Source organism: Microtus ochrogaster, chromosome 19 (genome assembly GCF_000317375.1).
Source record: "Microtus ochrogaster isolate Prairie Vole_2 chromosome 19, MicOch1.0, whole genome shotgun sequence".
Lineage (NCBI taxonomy): Eukaryota > Metazoa > Chordata > Mammalia > Rodentia > Cricetidae > Microtus > Microtus ochrogaster.
Genome location: NC_022021.1, coordinates 53,366,299 through 53,382,283, shown reverse-complemented (window position 1 = coordinate 53,382,283; position 15,985 = coordinate 53,366,299). Strand labels below are relative to the sequence as shown.

The window sequence follows — 15,985 nt, the reverse complement described above, 5'->3', positions numbered from 1 at the left end:
AATTTATATAATTTTATAATATAATTTATATGTTATTTATATATAATGTACATATACTCTGGGAAATACCTGTGCATTCTGGGATTTTAAGACATGGGTTTCATGTGCATTTTTAAAAATGATTATTAGGACTGGAGAGATAGCTTAGCCGTTAAAGGCTAGGCTTACAACCAAAAATATAAGAGTTCGGTTCCCAGCACCCATGGTTGCCTCTCCAGCCACCATTAAAAAAAAAAAATGATTATTAAAAGTCGGTTTAGGTTTGGTATTTAGTTTTCTAGCTAAAATCACACTGGTGGATGTTAAATCTGTACCTTTTTGACTCTGTTTCTCCATTATTTGTAACTTGCTATAGAAGCCATACTGGTCTCACACTCAGATCTGCCTGCCTACCTCTTTCCTGGTGTAACTGTTACTTTGAAAATGTCTTTTAATTGTATCAATTTACTGAATAGAGTTGCTTGCTTTTAGTAGTTTATACACCATTTATTAAAAAGTTTGTCAGTTTGCTAAATTTAAATTATTGATTTTGGTAGTTTCAAGACAAGGTTTCTTTATGTAGCATCCTTTATTGTCCTAGAACTCACTCTAGAGGCCAGACTGGCCTCAAACTCAGAGTTCCACTTGCCTTTGCCTCATGAGTGCTGGGATTAAAGGCATGCACCACCACCCCACCACTCAGTATGTATCGACTTTTGCTGCATGGTCTCACTGCCAGGCTTGTCTCAGATATGTATTGATTGTCCTGCTTCAACCTACCAAGTGCTGGGCTTATAGATTATGAGCTATTGTGCCTGACATGAGTTGAATATTTGTGTATCACATTTGACATGGCGATGTCTTTTCCTCTTACCGTGGTTAGCTTTTAATATTGTTCTGAATTAAATTTGTTTTGTAGTGGTTGGTTCAGCACGCGCACGGCCTAGTCAGCTTCCCGAACAGTCGTCTTCTGCACAACAGAATGGTAGTGTTTCAGATATATCTCCAGTTCAAGCTGCAAAAAAGGAATTTGGACCTCCTTGTATGTAAATAACGTATCAAGGATTCAGTCATCTTAGGCGTACATGTAGTCTCTCTTGGTCATCATTACAAGTTCTTACGTAGTAAGCAATCTAAAACAAACTTGGCTAAAGATTTCCTTTTGCCAACCAATTATAATTTGTATTTAGTACTTTAGTCTGTTAATTGGAGTGTGTGTATATATTATACTGGAGAATAACATTTTGTTTGAGGTTATAACAATGGCCCAATTGCTTTGAATTTAAAATTCTAGCTGGTTTTTTTTTTTTTAGGTTCTAGAAAAAAGTTACATTTATTGATCCTTTTAATTTAAAGGCCTGTAATTCTAAACCAAGAGATGACATGTATCAGTGTGTCTGAGTCATTTCTCTTGACTCATCTGTATAGTGTCCTGTTCCTACTATCAAAGCAGCTCATAAGTCAAGTTCACTTAGGTATAATTGGCATGCTTCATTACTGTGGACTTGTGTGTGTGTGTGCTGAATTAGTCATAAAATTTCTGTAAAGTTTTTCTATAAAAAAAACCTGTGTTTCTTCAGTTTATCCTTTTCCTTTTAGCACGTAGAAAATCTAATTGTGTCAAAGAAGTAGAAAAATTGCAAGAAAAACGAGAGAAAAGGAGATTACAACAGCAAGAACTTAGAGAAAAAAGAGCCCAGGTTTGTAACATAAACTCAAATGTTCATTTGTTTGTTTCTGAGAAAGGGATAGATTATATCAGTGAAAATAGCTGATTTTAAAATAAGGTTCAGGAAAGCAGTCTGGACTACCTTGAGCCTCTGACTCCAGGGAAACAGAGAGAAACACAGATTGCATTTGCATTTACTCATGCTTGCCAGACATGCCCCCGGGTGTATTTGATGATATGTAACTGTCCCGGGGAGCTCTCAATTCTTGTTTCACATTCTGCTTCTGAGCTGACAAGGTGGTGTCTTTTTTAAAGGTTAGTAGAAGATAAATTTCAGTGACCGTTTCAGTGATTGTTCTTCAGTATAAGTCTGAAAATGAATGGAAAAATCTTAGTATTAGTGATTTATTATTCATTACAGGGAGGCTATTGACCATTGCTAGTTATAATTTAAACAAAACTTAGTCAGTATTGAATTTGGAATAAATTTCTGTCAGAATTCAATACTTTGAATTTTCTAACTTTTTAAATACCTTGGTTTTGAGCTGCTTGTAGTGACATATCTGTCATCACCTTGGAGGTAGAGGCAGGAGGACAAGAGCTAAAGATCGGCCACAAGAAACGCTGGCTGCAAACAACAAAAAAGCAAGCAAATTATCTTTCTTTGTGTTTTAAGTTTTGTTGTATTGCTTTTTTTAAAAAAAAAAATCTTGGTTATTTTAGAGTTAGCAAAGACAGAGGAGATGAATAGAAATGAATCCATATTTTAATTTAAGGCTGTATTTAAAAATAGGACAGATATTTGTAACTAAACAGCATGCTTACACCTGCAGACCAGATTTTTCAAAGAGTCCTTCAATGTTTTGACAGTAGAACTGGCATAGGCAGAGAAAAATAAAGAGTAGAGCTTTGGGAAGAGCAGTAACGACGGACAGGGAGGTAAAGAAGGAGCCTCGTGTGTGCGACTGCAAGAACAACGCCCTCATGGTGACTTGTGCAACGTTGATATTTAATATTGAAACACTAGATGAAGTAGTTCTGAGTTGGGGTCTGGGATGCATTTTCCCAGTTTCAACCTTCCTAGAGTTCTTTGTCAGTGTTCTAGAATGCTGTTCCCCTTGATATATTTTCTGACATAATTAGAGCAAATGTGTTATATAAGTGATTTTTTTTAAGTAATTAAAGGATAGTTTTAATGAGGAAACTTTGGAGTGCACAAGGATACATGCAGATTAACAGAATCATGTTATTTATGTGAAAGTGATTCAGAACATACTAACCTGAACTTGGAAATTACATCATAGTTTTACTTTGGGTTTGGTTAACTAATGACAGTGCTTAAACTGCAGTTTCCAAACTATATGCAACACATACAGTGTAATTAAGTATAATAGGTGCCAAATCTTGTTTCCTAATAGGATGTTGATGCTACAAATCCAAATTATGAAATTATGTGTATGATCAGAGACTTCAGAGGAAGCTTGGATTACAGACCCCTAACAACAGCTGATCCTGTAAGATCCTTTTTGTTAATTATTACTCTGAAGATGTCTTATTATAAATAAAAATTTTCATACTGACTAATTGCACGTTGTATTTACCTGTATAGTTTTCTTTCCTGATGAGGTTCAGTTATCATGTTGTGTGATAAATCACCACTCAGCTACTTTTTTGTTCCCCCTCCATAGTTTTAATGTTAGAGGTCTGGCACAGCTGCTCTTTGCAAGCGAAGCCTCCCTGTCTTCTGACGGCTTGTATCAGTGGCTCACATAAGGCGCCCTTCACAAAGGCTTTGATCTCAGTTCCAGGCTTACTTTAACTTTGGTTTGGGCTGTATATTCCACCACCATTCTAACTTACTGTAACTAATTTGTTCTTTTTAAGTACACGTTACTCTGGCTGTAGCAGTAATAATGGTTCTTAGGGGCTACAACAGACCAGAATTCCAGAGCTGAAAAGTATTCTCTAGTTTTATTACCTGCTGTAGAATGAAAAATAATACATCTGACCTAACATATTTAGAATGTTTGGCTACCAAAAGTATTTGTGGTAGGAAGAATGTTACAGGTCCAGATAAATGTCTTATTCATAAGCTTATATTCCTATATATTTTAGGCCTTGCTACACTGCCAGGCATTTCACCTGTTGCATCTGAGCTCATGTTTTAATTAAACCAGGCAAATTAGAGAACTCTAAAATAGGTCTGATCACAGAAAATGATTTATTCCAAGAAAGTATGTATTGAATGTAAACTTTATCTTTAAAATTGTATACAAAGATTTGTCATTAATGGGGATATAGAGATGGTTTGGTGCTTAAAAGCCCATCTGTTCTTGGGAGAGACCCAATTTGGGTTCTCAAAGTTCTCATCAACACATCAGGCCAGTGAACCTATACCTCCAGCTCTGGGGGAAATCCAGCACTTACATGTGCATATAATTAAAAAAGAACTGTCATTCCTAAAATTGTCCAGTTATTTTGTTAAGTAATGTGAGAATCCTGGGTTTTTGCCTGTTAGTGATCTTCCGACAACTATCTGCAATCAACATGAAAAGATGCCAATTTGTAGAATTGCAATTTTTACTTTTGTTGTATATAACACATCTTGAAATGAGTGGAAGGTACTCCTTTTTTCTTTTTTTCTTTTTTTAATTGAGCTCTACATTTTTCTCTGCCCCTCTCCTTGCCTTCTCCCCACCCCAACCCTCTCCCATGGTCCCCATGCTCCCAATTTACTCAGGAGATCTTGTCTTTTTCTACTTCTCATGTAGATTAGATCCATGTATGTCTTTCTTAGGGTTTCATTGTTGTCTAGATTTTCTGGGATTATGATTTGTATGCTGGTTTTCTTTGCTTTATGTTTAAAGACCACTTATAAGTGAGGACATAGATGTTTGTCTCTCTGGGTCTGGGTTACCTCACTCAAAATGTTGTTTTCCAGCTCCATCCTTGCCTGCAAAATTCAAGATAGTTATTTTTTCTGCTGTGTAATACTCCATTGTGTAATATTATACCATATTTTCCTTATCCATTCTTTTCAGTGAAGGGGCTTTTAGGTTATTTCTAGGTTTTGGCTACGACAAACAATGCTGCTATAAACATAGTTGAGCACATGTCCTTGTGGCACGATTGAGCATCCTTTGGATATATACCCAAAAGTGGTATTACTGGGTCTTGAGGAAGGTTGTTTCCTAATTTTCTGAGAAATCACCATACTGATATCCAGGGGCTGTACCAGCTTGCACTCCCACCAGCAATGCAGGAGTGTTCCGTGGAAGTTTCTTCTTAACAAGAACTTAATGTTAAGGATTGTGGTACTTTCTAAAAACCTTAATTACTAAGTAATGGCTTATCAAAAGCAAAATAAGTTTCCACAGTGCTCAGAATTTTAGTAGTAATTGTTTCTGACAACCATTAAAATTTATTAAATACTAGTTTGCTTTTTAATTCTTAACTGCTATATATATGTTAAGAAATTTCTAAAAACCATGGTTTACTTTCTATTGTTTTACATGGCATTTATAATCAATGAAATAATGTGGTTTTTATTCCTAGATTGATGAACATAGGATATGTGTTTGTGTAAGAAAACGACCCCTCAATAAAAAAGGTATGATGCTTAATGAGCTTTATAGAGAGTAGAATTTAGAAATCACTCATGGTAGCATAATTACTGTAATCCCAACATTCAAGAGCCTGAAAAAGGAAGATTGAGATCCAGGGCAGCCTGGACTATGTTGTGAGACTTTATCGCAAAAAAGAAACATATTGAGATGATTTAGTGAAGGTGCCTATTGCCAATCTTAATGACCTGAGTTTGATCCCTGGGATGTACATGGTGGAGGGAGAGAACTGACTCCTAGAATTTTCCTCTGACTTGCACATTCATACCATGCCCTGGTATGTGCATGCTTTCTCACACACACAATATTAAAATCATTCTTTAAAGATTTCAAATCTTTTTAAAATTTTTTCATTAGATTAAATGTTGTGAATATTACTGAATATTGATTTTTCGTTTATTCTTTTAGAAACCCAAATGAAAGATCTTGACGTAATCACAATCCCTAGTAAAGATGTTGTGATGGTACATGAGCCCAAACAAAAAGTAGACTTAACAAGGTACTTAGAAAATCAGACGTTTCGTTTTGATTATGCCTTTGATGACTCAGCTCCTAATGAAATGGTTTACAGGTGAGTGAATTTGTTTTAAATTAAAATTCTCTTCTTAGACTCTTGGAAGTTCCTTGATGACTTAATGTTGTTCTTCGTACAGCTTTCTAGGGGAAACTGAAGAAAATGTAATAAACTCAATGAGTTTTATCATGTAATCTCTTTAAAACCTCAAACAGGTGTTTTGGTTTTGGTTTGGTTTGCTTTGGTTTGCTTTGTTTTTTTTTTCCTGGGCATGGTGCTACTTGGGGTGGAGGCCGGAGGCTATCTGTGAGTTGGAGGGTAACCTAGTTTACATAGTGAGCTCCAGGACTACATAGAGCCGGTCTCAAAAAAAACCCCAAAAATTTGTTTTTAATCTAGTTGATACCTAGCTTACACATATCATAGACACATGTATGGGTAAGTTTCTGAGAAGGGTTGGAGAGATGGTTCGACCTCGAGAACACTACCTGCTCCTCTAGAAGACCTAGGTTCATTCTCCAGCATCCATATGGAGGCTCACAGCCTTCTGTCTCAGGTTATCCAACATATACCTCTGCCCTCCACAGACACTAGGTTTTCTATTTTAACCCCTGTACTAATAAATTTGAAATACCTGCTAGGCATTAACTACTACTAGTCTTGTTAAATTTTTTTTAACATCTTTTAAGGTTGATGGACATATTTTTACAAAATTTTTATATCATGTAGATTTTTGACATATTTTATAAACGTATTTCTAATAATTATAGCAGATTTTTGCAGCATTGCCTTTATATTCCACGTAGACATACCTTTGCCTTTATTTGCATGCTGTGTTTTATTTTCTAATTTCATTTTATAAAAATTCTCCAGAAAATTAGAGCAATAAGAATCTTACGAATTGAACATTGGAATATTAAATAGGTATGTTATGAAATATCTGTTTAAATGGGAATTGTAATAATAACCGGTAATTTCTTTTAGCTTTTTTTTCAAACAATTCTTTCTTCCCCTCCCATTTCGTAATGTGTAAATCTGATTTTTGTGGTAGTTTTTAAGTACTTATTCAAGTATTATCTATGGTACATTTAATAAACATTCTGAGCTTCAATCTATATTTATACTTTTTTTTAGTTTTTTGTTGTTGTTTTTGTTTTGTTGTCAAGAGAGGATTTCTCTGTGTAATGGCTCTGGTTCTCTCTTAACTCATTCTGTAGACCAGGCTGGCCTCAAACTCACCTGGCATATTTATACTTCACTAATACAGAACTCTTAAACTATTTTACTTGTATGGACTAAGACATACTTTTTGAACTGGCCATTTTTCTGATTTATTATTCAGAGTTTCATTAGACTAAAACTTTTCCCTGCCCTTGTTATTCTATGCTTTCTTCAGTTTGCGTTGAAAAATCTAGTAACAGTGTATGAAATGTTCTAATTGGTTTTGTTTTGTTTTTCAAGACAGAGTTTCTCTGTATAGCCCTGGCTGTCCTGGACTAACTCTGTAGAACAGGCTGACCTCGAACTCACAAGAGATTGCCTGCCTCTGCTTCCCATGTGCTTGGGTTAAAGGTGTGCACCACCACCGCTTGGCCTAATTGTTGTTGTTTTTTGCATACTATTTAATGTTCTCAGTAAAGAATTATTTCTTATCCCTTCCCACTTTTCAATTTTACTTATATCAGTGAATTTTACTAATATATTTGAAAAAGTAAAACAAGTCATACTTCTTTGCCATTTTTTTAAGACTGTCAACTCAAAAGTTCAGTGTCCTGTAGTTAGTTTACATCTTCCTCACATAGGAGTCAGTTGTTCATGTCCAGCATTTGAAGCAAATTGGAAAGGTGTCAGAGCTTGATGGGATTATAAACTCATGAAGTAACAAGAGAAAAGGATTGTTATTTTGAGCTTTTGACCTTTCTCACCCTATGCAACAATGGATGGGCCCTTTCCAAGCTGATTGACTGTGTTGTGACAAGTGGATCGTATGTAAAGACCCAGATCAGTGCTTAATCCAAGAACAAACTTCACTGCACTACCCAAATCCAAACTCAGACCCAGAAAAACTTGGGTCACAGTTAGTTGGTCTGATGCTAACGTGATCTACTACTGTTTTATGGATCCTAGCAAAAACTGGCATCTGAGAAGCTACTTAGGAAGCAGATGAGATGATATACCAAAAGCTGCACTGTCTGCAGCTAGCAGAGGTCAGAGGGAAGGGTCTCCATTTCTCATTACACCTGACACCTGTTACTCAGGAACACTGAGTACTTGGACAAATGGAGCTACAAAGTTTTACCTCATCCAGCATACTCACCTGACCTTTTGCCAACAGCTACTACCTTTTCAAGCATCCTGACAAATTACTGGGAGGAAAAGACTTCCATATTTAGCAGAGTGCAGAATTTATATAATCCCCAAGCACAGATTAATGATGTAGGGATAGACATGATCCCAAAATGTGTTGATTGTAATGGTTCCTACTTTTCTTGATTAAAAAAAAAATGTTTGGATTTAAAATTCATGATCCAAAGCAACAGTTCTTTTTCACAAACTTACTATTTTAAATTTGGAAACTAAAGATTTGTTTAAACTCCTGCTGTACTTTGTTAATGAAATACAGTTTATATTACTTGTATTACTTTGGTTACTTGTTTAACTTCGATATCTGTGACATACTTTTTTATTTTCCTTTCAAGGTTTACGGCTAGACCACTAGTAGAGACGATATTTGAAAGGGGAATGGCTACATGCTTTGCTTATGGGCAGACTGGAAGTGGAAAAACTCATGTAAGTAATTGTTTAAGTTGTATCCTACTATGGTGCTATAGTCTCCCTCTTACACCTTAATTAAAAGGCTTAATTTCTTCTGGGTATGTGCGTGTGGAGGCCAGAGTACAGCCTCAGCTGTCACTCTTTGGATGCCATTTTTTTTTGAGGCAGTTTCTCGTTGTTCTGGAACTACCACGTAAGCTAGGGTGACCGCTGTGCTTGGGTTATTTTACATGAGTTCCTGGAGATAGAACTCAGGGCCTCATATTTTTATGGCAAGTATTTTATGGACTGGGTCATCACCCCAAACCCAAGACCTAAATTCTTAAAAAAAAAAAAAAGTCTGAATAATTTCTTATTATTCTTTGTTTCCAAATGTAGACTATGGGTGGAGACTTTTCAGGAAAGAACCAGGATTGTTCTAAGGGAATTTATGCATTAGCAGGTAAGTGTCCTTTGTGTGCACAGTTGATGACATTCTTGAATATTATTCAGGTGTGTTTGAGTAAGACTTTATTGTCCAGCTATACACACAGCATATTAGGTCAACTGAACGTTTTCAGATTATTTGAAAAGAAATGTAAGGTCATGGTCAGTCATGGTAGCACACACCTGTAATCCTAGTACTTAGTAGGTGGAGACAGAATCATTGGGTTCACAATTATTGTCAACTATATAGCAAGTTTAAGGCCAACCTTGGCCATTTGAGATTCTATCTCAGAAAAAGAAAAAGGCATAAAAGAAGTATGAAATTAAGCTCTTGGGGACAATAGAAAAGAATTATTACATTTTAACGAACTTCATGTGTGAATTTTTTTTTGACAGCTCGGGATGTCTTTTTAATGCTGAAGAAGCCAAACTATAAGAAACTAGAACTTCAAGTGTATGCAACATTTTTTGAAATTTATAGTGGAAAGGTATGTGAAAATTTTTATTTTTTTTTTGTTTATGGGGGTGCTATGTGAGTGCATGTATATGGGTACATATGTGTAGGTGGGTGTCTGCATGTATACCATACATACATGTAGAGGCCAGCAGTCTGCCTCATGTGTTATTTCTTAGGAGCTATCCATCTTGTATTTTTGAGACAGACTTTTATTGTGACCTGCAGGTGGTCAGTTAGTATAGGCTAGCTATCCATCATGCCCCAGGGTCTCCACTTCCCCAATGCTGTGATTATTTGAGATTAAGCTCAGGTCCTTGTACTTGCTTGCCAAGAACTTTACAACTGAGTTGTCTTCCAATCCCCAGACTTTTTAAAAAAGAAGTAAGTGTGGTAAAAAAAATTTTGTGTGTGTGTGTGTGTGTGTGTGTGTGTGTGTGTATACAGTTGTCAATTTTTAAGTGTACAGTTTGGTGGCATTCAATATATTTGCTTTGTTTTATGACCTCCACACCCACAAGATTTATATGCTTGTAAATATAGCAGTTGAAGTCTTTAGAATTTTAAATCTTTTCAAACTTTCAGTGTTGAACATTGTTCTGGAAATAATAGTTTTAATATTTTTAGACTCACTTTTTTAGAGCTGATTTTTTTAAAGCTAGTTTTCTAATTTGAATATGGTTTTCTGTAGGTATTTGACCTATTAAATAGGAAAACAAAATTAAGAGTACTAGAAGATGGAAAACAGCAGGTGCAAGTGGTAGGATTACAGGAACGGGAGGTCAAATGTGTGGAAGATGTACTGAAACTCATTGACATAGGCAACAGTTGCAGGTAAGTCTTAAAGGGATACTTCTCTTTCAGATTTTGTGTGTGTAGCATACTAGCAAAGGAAAGATTTTAAGTGAAAATATTTTGATTAACATATACATAAAAGTTTTAGTGTATCAATATGTCCGTAATCACATTACAGAACATCTGGTCAAACATCTGCAAATGCACATTCATCTCGGAGTCATGCAGTGTTTCAGATCATTCTTAGAAGGAAAGGAAAGCTACATGGCAAATTTTCTCTCATTGATTTGGCTGGGAATGAAAGAGGAGCTGATACCTCAAGTGCAGACAGGCAAACAAGGCTTGAAGGTGCTGAAATTAATAAAAGCCTTTTAGCACTCAAGGTAGGTAAATGTATTTGTGAAAGTCTTTTAATTCTGCTTACTCAGTTGTAAAGCTAGTAAAAGCAAAGGTTTACAAACTTCAGTTGTTACATTTGAAGTTAGAGGTTTTATCATACATTTTCTTGTTTGAAAACAAAGGAAATGAATTGATAGACCAATTCTGAGGCTGCTTAGTTAGATCCTAAAGGACTATAATCAGGCATTCTTTAGAGGGTCGAACAACCATGGAAATGTGCTAAGAAATGTTTAGTTTTTTCTTGTCTGTGACTCTAGACAGTCTCCTCCCTGGGTCTGATGGAGAGTTCTTTGACCCTGCTGTTAACTTTAGCCTCACTAGCTTCTGTAGATCAGGCTTGCCCAGAACTCGAAGAGATCCATCTGCCTCTACTTGCCGAGTGCTGGGATTAAAGGCGGGTGCCACCACTGCCCAGCAGCTCTTAGCCTCTGAAAGCACCAAGGTGACTTTAAGGAACAGGAGAGAGTGGAAATGATATCTTACAAATACAGAATAGCATTTGGGGAGAGGGGAATGTTGGACCAAAATAATTTATTTTAAAGGATTATTATATTTTCCCTTTACTAGAAAATTAGGAGTTGGAAGGATTGTAGTACAGCAGCTGTAGCTTTTGGGATTCCATTTTAAAATCTCAACTTCTTACAACTTTCCTGTTGCCTAAACTCTCAGAACTGGCTATATTTTCAGGTTTTTGTTTTTGTTTTAGAATAATTAAAGTTTGTTTTTGTTGTTACTCATTTTCTTGAATTCATATTTATAAAACCATCATTAAGTTCTATCAAAGAATTTTCAGACTCCTTAGAAGTTAACAAGTAAGAAACCTTTAAAATGTTGCTTAAAATGACTCTGTATTAAAGCCTAATTAGTAAGAAACATTTTCTTAATTTTTAGGAGTGCATCAGAGCCTTAGGTAGAAATAAACCCCATACTCCTTTCCGAGCAAGTAAACTCACTCAGGTGTTGAGAGATTCATTCATCGGTGAAAATTCTCGTACTTGCATGGTAAGTTGGGTTTTTTGTTTGTCTTGTTTTTATCCTGAAGTAATGAATAGAAAATTCTTTGGAAATTTTTAGATGTTTGCTAATTATAATTACCCTTCTGTTGTGAGAGATTGTGGTATTTAAGACGTGGTCCCTGCTATTTTGGTGGGAAATATTATAGTGCAGCTGTAATGCTTTTTAATTCTAACGTCTGAATATAGAAACTTGGATTTTCTTACTCTGACTTATTATTGGAGCAGATCTTAACTTATTCCAAGGTTCTTTCAAATATCTCTTCATGCACTTCACTGCGTTATTTATGATTTGTTGTGTTTACGGCAGGCTAGATGGTCAGCCAAAGATTTGTGCAACTGCATAAACTTTGAGTTTTTCCCTCAGTCTTTCTTTTTCTAATAGGACAGTTTACCTTCTTCACTCCCAAACTGCCTTTCAGTTTCTTAACCAGGAACTCGAGCTCCTAGAGAGACTTCAGTAGTCCTGTGGGACATTAGTAGGGCGTTGTCTCTGGCAGAATACTATTCCATTAGTAGCAGTAAAAGTAGGTGGAGGGCCAGTCTGTTCCTTTTACTAAGTGTTTCCCTTCATTTTCTGCTGGATTTTTAATAACTTTCTGGTATCTTCAGAAAATCTTTTATGTTTTTAACTGGATTTTATAATGATTGCATGTACTAGGTAGATAGATCTTAGAGGTTGGATATTAGTACAGATATTTTAAAGTGGATTGTAAGATTAGACCTTATTGAGCTATTTATCAGGATTATTATCTTGAGCACTTATGGTTTTATCTTTGCTTCCCCCCACCCCTTTATAGATTGCCACAATCTCTCCAGGAATGGCATCCTGTGAAAATACTCTTAATACGTTAAGATATGCAAATAGGTATGTTATTCCTACATTTTAAAATTTGAATCTAATGTATTCGAGCAGTATATAGTGTGATTTGCTGTATGCTGAGGGAAACATGCCTGTAGTTGTAGCATATGGTGATACTAAAGCAGGACACAAGTTCTAAGTTATTCTGACCTCCAACATGAGATTCTATATCACGGCAAACAGAAAATGTAGACAGATTAATCACACTTGCTCCTTAAGTTTTCAAAGTAAAATTTTATATGTTTGTTAAGGAGACATTATTTAGAATTGTTTTGTTAAAAAGACAAAAGGAGTAGAAATATGTTGTATAATTAGGTAAGACTGACATATTTATTAAAATTGAACTTTTTATCCTAGAGTATTTATTTTTCCATTTCAACAAATTATGATTCATAATATTTTACTATGTTTCAGTGATGGAAATTCTCATATTATTAAGGCTAAAGTGAAAATTAGGGAGTTAATTTCTTAAATTGTTGTGCTCTATGCTGGAAATATTCCTGATGATGTACTATATTTATACAGACACATATGCATATGTCATTTCAGTGATAACAGTTCTTTCTGGTACTGTGTATGGATTATATGTTGTTATTACATCAATAATGTTGTTACATACAGACAAAATGCACTGAGACCTTATAGTCATGAATAGTTTCAGATGTCCTTAGAACTCTTGGATTAGGATGGCAGGTTTGCTTTGTAGATCACACATACACACACACTTCTTGTTTTGAATTTGATTGTTTACATAGTTTAAAAAGATATTTGTATTTGAGAATGTGATGCATGTATGTTAGTATTTTGATGGAATTTACACACTCTTCCCTTTAACTCACTGGATCTCTCCCCTTGAAGTTTTAAATGTTTTATCATGTTACATTTATGATTTTAACCTATAGATAATTCTTCATAACCTACTTCCAGAGTGGAGATTGGCTTAATTTTCTTTAAAAACCCATTATTTCTTGTTTCAATCAAAATGGAAACTTTCCCATCTTTTTAAAAATAAGAACTTCATCTGTGTAGAAAAGTATCTAAAAAACAAGCTAGGTGGAATGGCTAATGGGTAAAGACACATACCACAGAAGCCTGATGACCAGAGTTCAACCTCCACGTCCCATGGTGGAAGGACAAAACCCATTCTGCAAATTGTCCTCTTGATCTCCACATGTATTGGGGCATATATACACAATACACACAATAATAATAAAATTTTTAAAAATTCAAGTCCTGGGCTGGAGAGATGGCTCAGAGGTTAAGAGCACTGATTGGTTCTTCCAGAGTTCAATTCTCAGCAACCACATGGTGGCTCACAACCATCTGTAATGAGATCTGGTGCCCTCTTCTGGCCTGCAGGCACACATGCAGACAGAACATTGTAAACAAAATAAATAATCAAAAACAAGTAAGCATTTAATTCTTGTAATGTTTACCATCATTTAGAAATCTCTTCAGTGAATCAAAGGAGTCTAGGAAGCAGCCTCCCTATAAGGTCTGACATGTTCCTTCCATTGATGGTTTTAATGATTTGGTTGAGTGGGTCATACAGTTAAAGCATGGGATCTTGAAGTTTCTAGGAAGATTTGTGAGAAAGGGGTGACAAAAACTAGAAAGATTTAGGGGTTTTTTTGAGCTAAGGATCAATAAAATGTGTTCGGAAACCTATTTATGAAGTAATGTTCTAAAATATACTCCACTATGCTGATACTATTTTCTAAACAAAACTTTAACTGTGCATTGCTGTCTTTACCAAGAGCTCTTTTAATTTTCACTGTTTTGGTACTACAGAGTAAAAGAGTTTGGAATTAGTCCTTCAGACATTCCCTTCTCCCAGGGTAGTGGCAGTCGCCCTGATCTCTCTCCTTCTTACGATTATGACGACTTTTCTCCTTCGATTACCAGGTCTTGCTTCGTTTCTTTGACTAGCTTGTTTTGAATTGTGCTGCGCATAGATATTCATTTATTTCCTTTGTTCTGAGACATTTTTCATTTTCACTTCATTTAGCAGGTGGTTGTACTGCATGATGTGCATTTTTATGTCGTTTATTAATTTGCTTTAAAAGATTTATTTAGAATTTAAGCTCCATATTTCCCTTTATTTTGTAAAAGATGATGTCACTTTTGCATATTTATCGTTGTGTAATTAAAAGGTACTTGTCTGAAAAAAATAATGATCCTTGTGGTTCAAAATGTATGTCCTTTCTTAAAATGTATGAACTTAAGATTTATAGTTTTTAAACATGACAGAAGGTAAGATTCTTAGAATCTTTAGGCATTAGAGATAAAAATGACTGGCTGGTCTTGGTGCACAAGCCTTTAATACCAGCACTTGGGAGGTAGAAGCAAGCAGATCATCCTGATCTGTGCATTGATTGAGTTCCAGACCCTTCAGGGATACATAGGGAGACCTTCTTTCAATAAGTAAAATAAAATCATTTCCTACTTAGCTAGCTGAGTAGCATGGCTGCCAAATGTTCATAGGCTATAAACTTCTCTGATTTCTATCATTTAGTTTATTTCTTTGAAATATTTAATCTGTATACTTTGCTACATTTCTCAGATTATGTGTAATAATTACACCTGAAGTAAGTATAAAGTTAATAAACAAATACGGAGTTCAGATAAATTTGACCTACAAAGTGACATCATCAATCTTACTACTTTAAATTGCTTTTGTATTGAATAAGTTGATGGTTTTGTGTATCTCTGCATGATCCTTTCATAATTTTAAATAACTTATATATTTATAGGGTGAAAGAACTGACTGTAGATCCAACTGCTGCTGGTGATGTCCGTCCAATAATGCACCATCCACCAAGCCAGATTGATGACTTAGAGACACAGTGGGGTGTGGGGAGTTCCCCTCAGAGAGATGATCTAAAACTTCTTTGTGAACAAAATGTGAGTGACATAATTGTTACTGATCCTTAGTTTGTTTCATCAATAGCAGAACTTAATTGAACACTGTAATCTAAAGCAGGGATCAGCAAATCCACCCCATGGACTAACCATCTGTTCAGATAAGTACAGCTTTACTGGAATATAGCCATGTTTGTCTAGCTGCTGTCTTACCATGGTAGCAATGACAGAATGTATGGCTCAGAGAATCCAAACTAATTTCTTGGCTTGATAGCACTCTCATAATAGCCTATTTATTTTTCAGATTTTTATGCCTACATTAAAATTTAGCACTATGCAGTGGGGCCTTCAATCCCAGCCCTCAGGAGAAGAAGCAAGTGGATCTTTGTGAATTTGAGGACAGCCTGGGCTACACAAAGAATCCCTATCTTGAAAAACAAAACTAAAGAGTTTAAGATTACATATTAAGTGCATCATATATAAATATTTAAAAAAAAAACCGTCAACAGCTCTGGGTGGTGCTGGTGGTACACACCTTTAATCTCAGCACTCTGTGAGTTCCAAAACAGTCAGGGCTACACAAAGAAACCCTGTCTCAAAACAAACAAAAAAAA

The 15,985-nt window shown here is 35.5% G+C and overlaps 1 protein-coding gene across 4 annotated transcripts in view; it reads left to right on the top strand.

The window, feature by feature from the left end:
- The window catches only part of Kif2a (kinesin family member 2A), a 57,050-nt gene that overhangs the window by 33,608 nt on the left and 7,457 nt on the right, over positions 1–15,985 (top strand). Inside the window, exons 5-18 of one of the 4 annotated variants that reach the window (XM_013349788.1) lie at positions 899–964; positions 1,579–1,679; positions 3,067–3,162; positions 5,204–5,258; positions 5,680–5,842; positions 8,485–8,575; positions 8,939–9,002; positions 9,383–9,474; positions 10,132–10,274; positions 10,414–10,618; positions 11,526–11,636; positions 12,448–12,515; positions 14,301–14,414; positions 15,263–15,413. In XM_013349788.1, coding sequence (XP_013205242.1) covers positions 899–964; positions 1,579–1,679; positions 3,067–3,162; positions 5,204–5,258; positions 5,680–5,842; positions 8,485–8,575; positions 8,939–9,002; positions 9,383–9,474; positions 10,132–10,274; positions 10,414–10,618; positions 11,526–11,636; positions 12,448–12,515; positions 14,301–14,414; positions 15,263–15,413 — 1,520 coding nt within the window. Of the gene's footprint in view, positions 1–898; positions 1,022–1,578; positions 1,680–3,066; positions 3,163–5,203; positions 5,259–5,679; positions 5,843–8,484; positions 8,576–8,938; positions 9,003–9,382; positions 9,475–10,131; positions 10,275–10,413; positions 10,619–11,525; positions 11,637–12,447; positions 12,516–14,300; positions 14,415–15,262; positions 15,414–15,985 lie in introns of all 4 variants that reach the window. The other 3 variants (XM_026783814.1, XM_005356763.3, XM_005356762.3) reach the window with 3 other exon arrangements.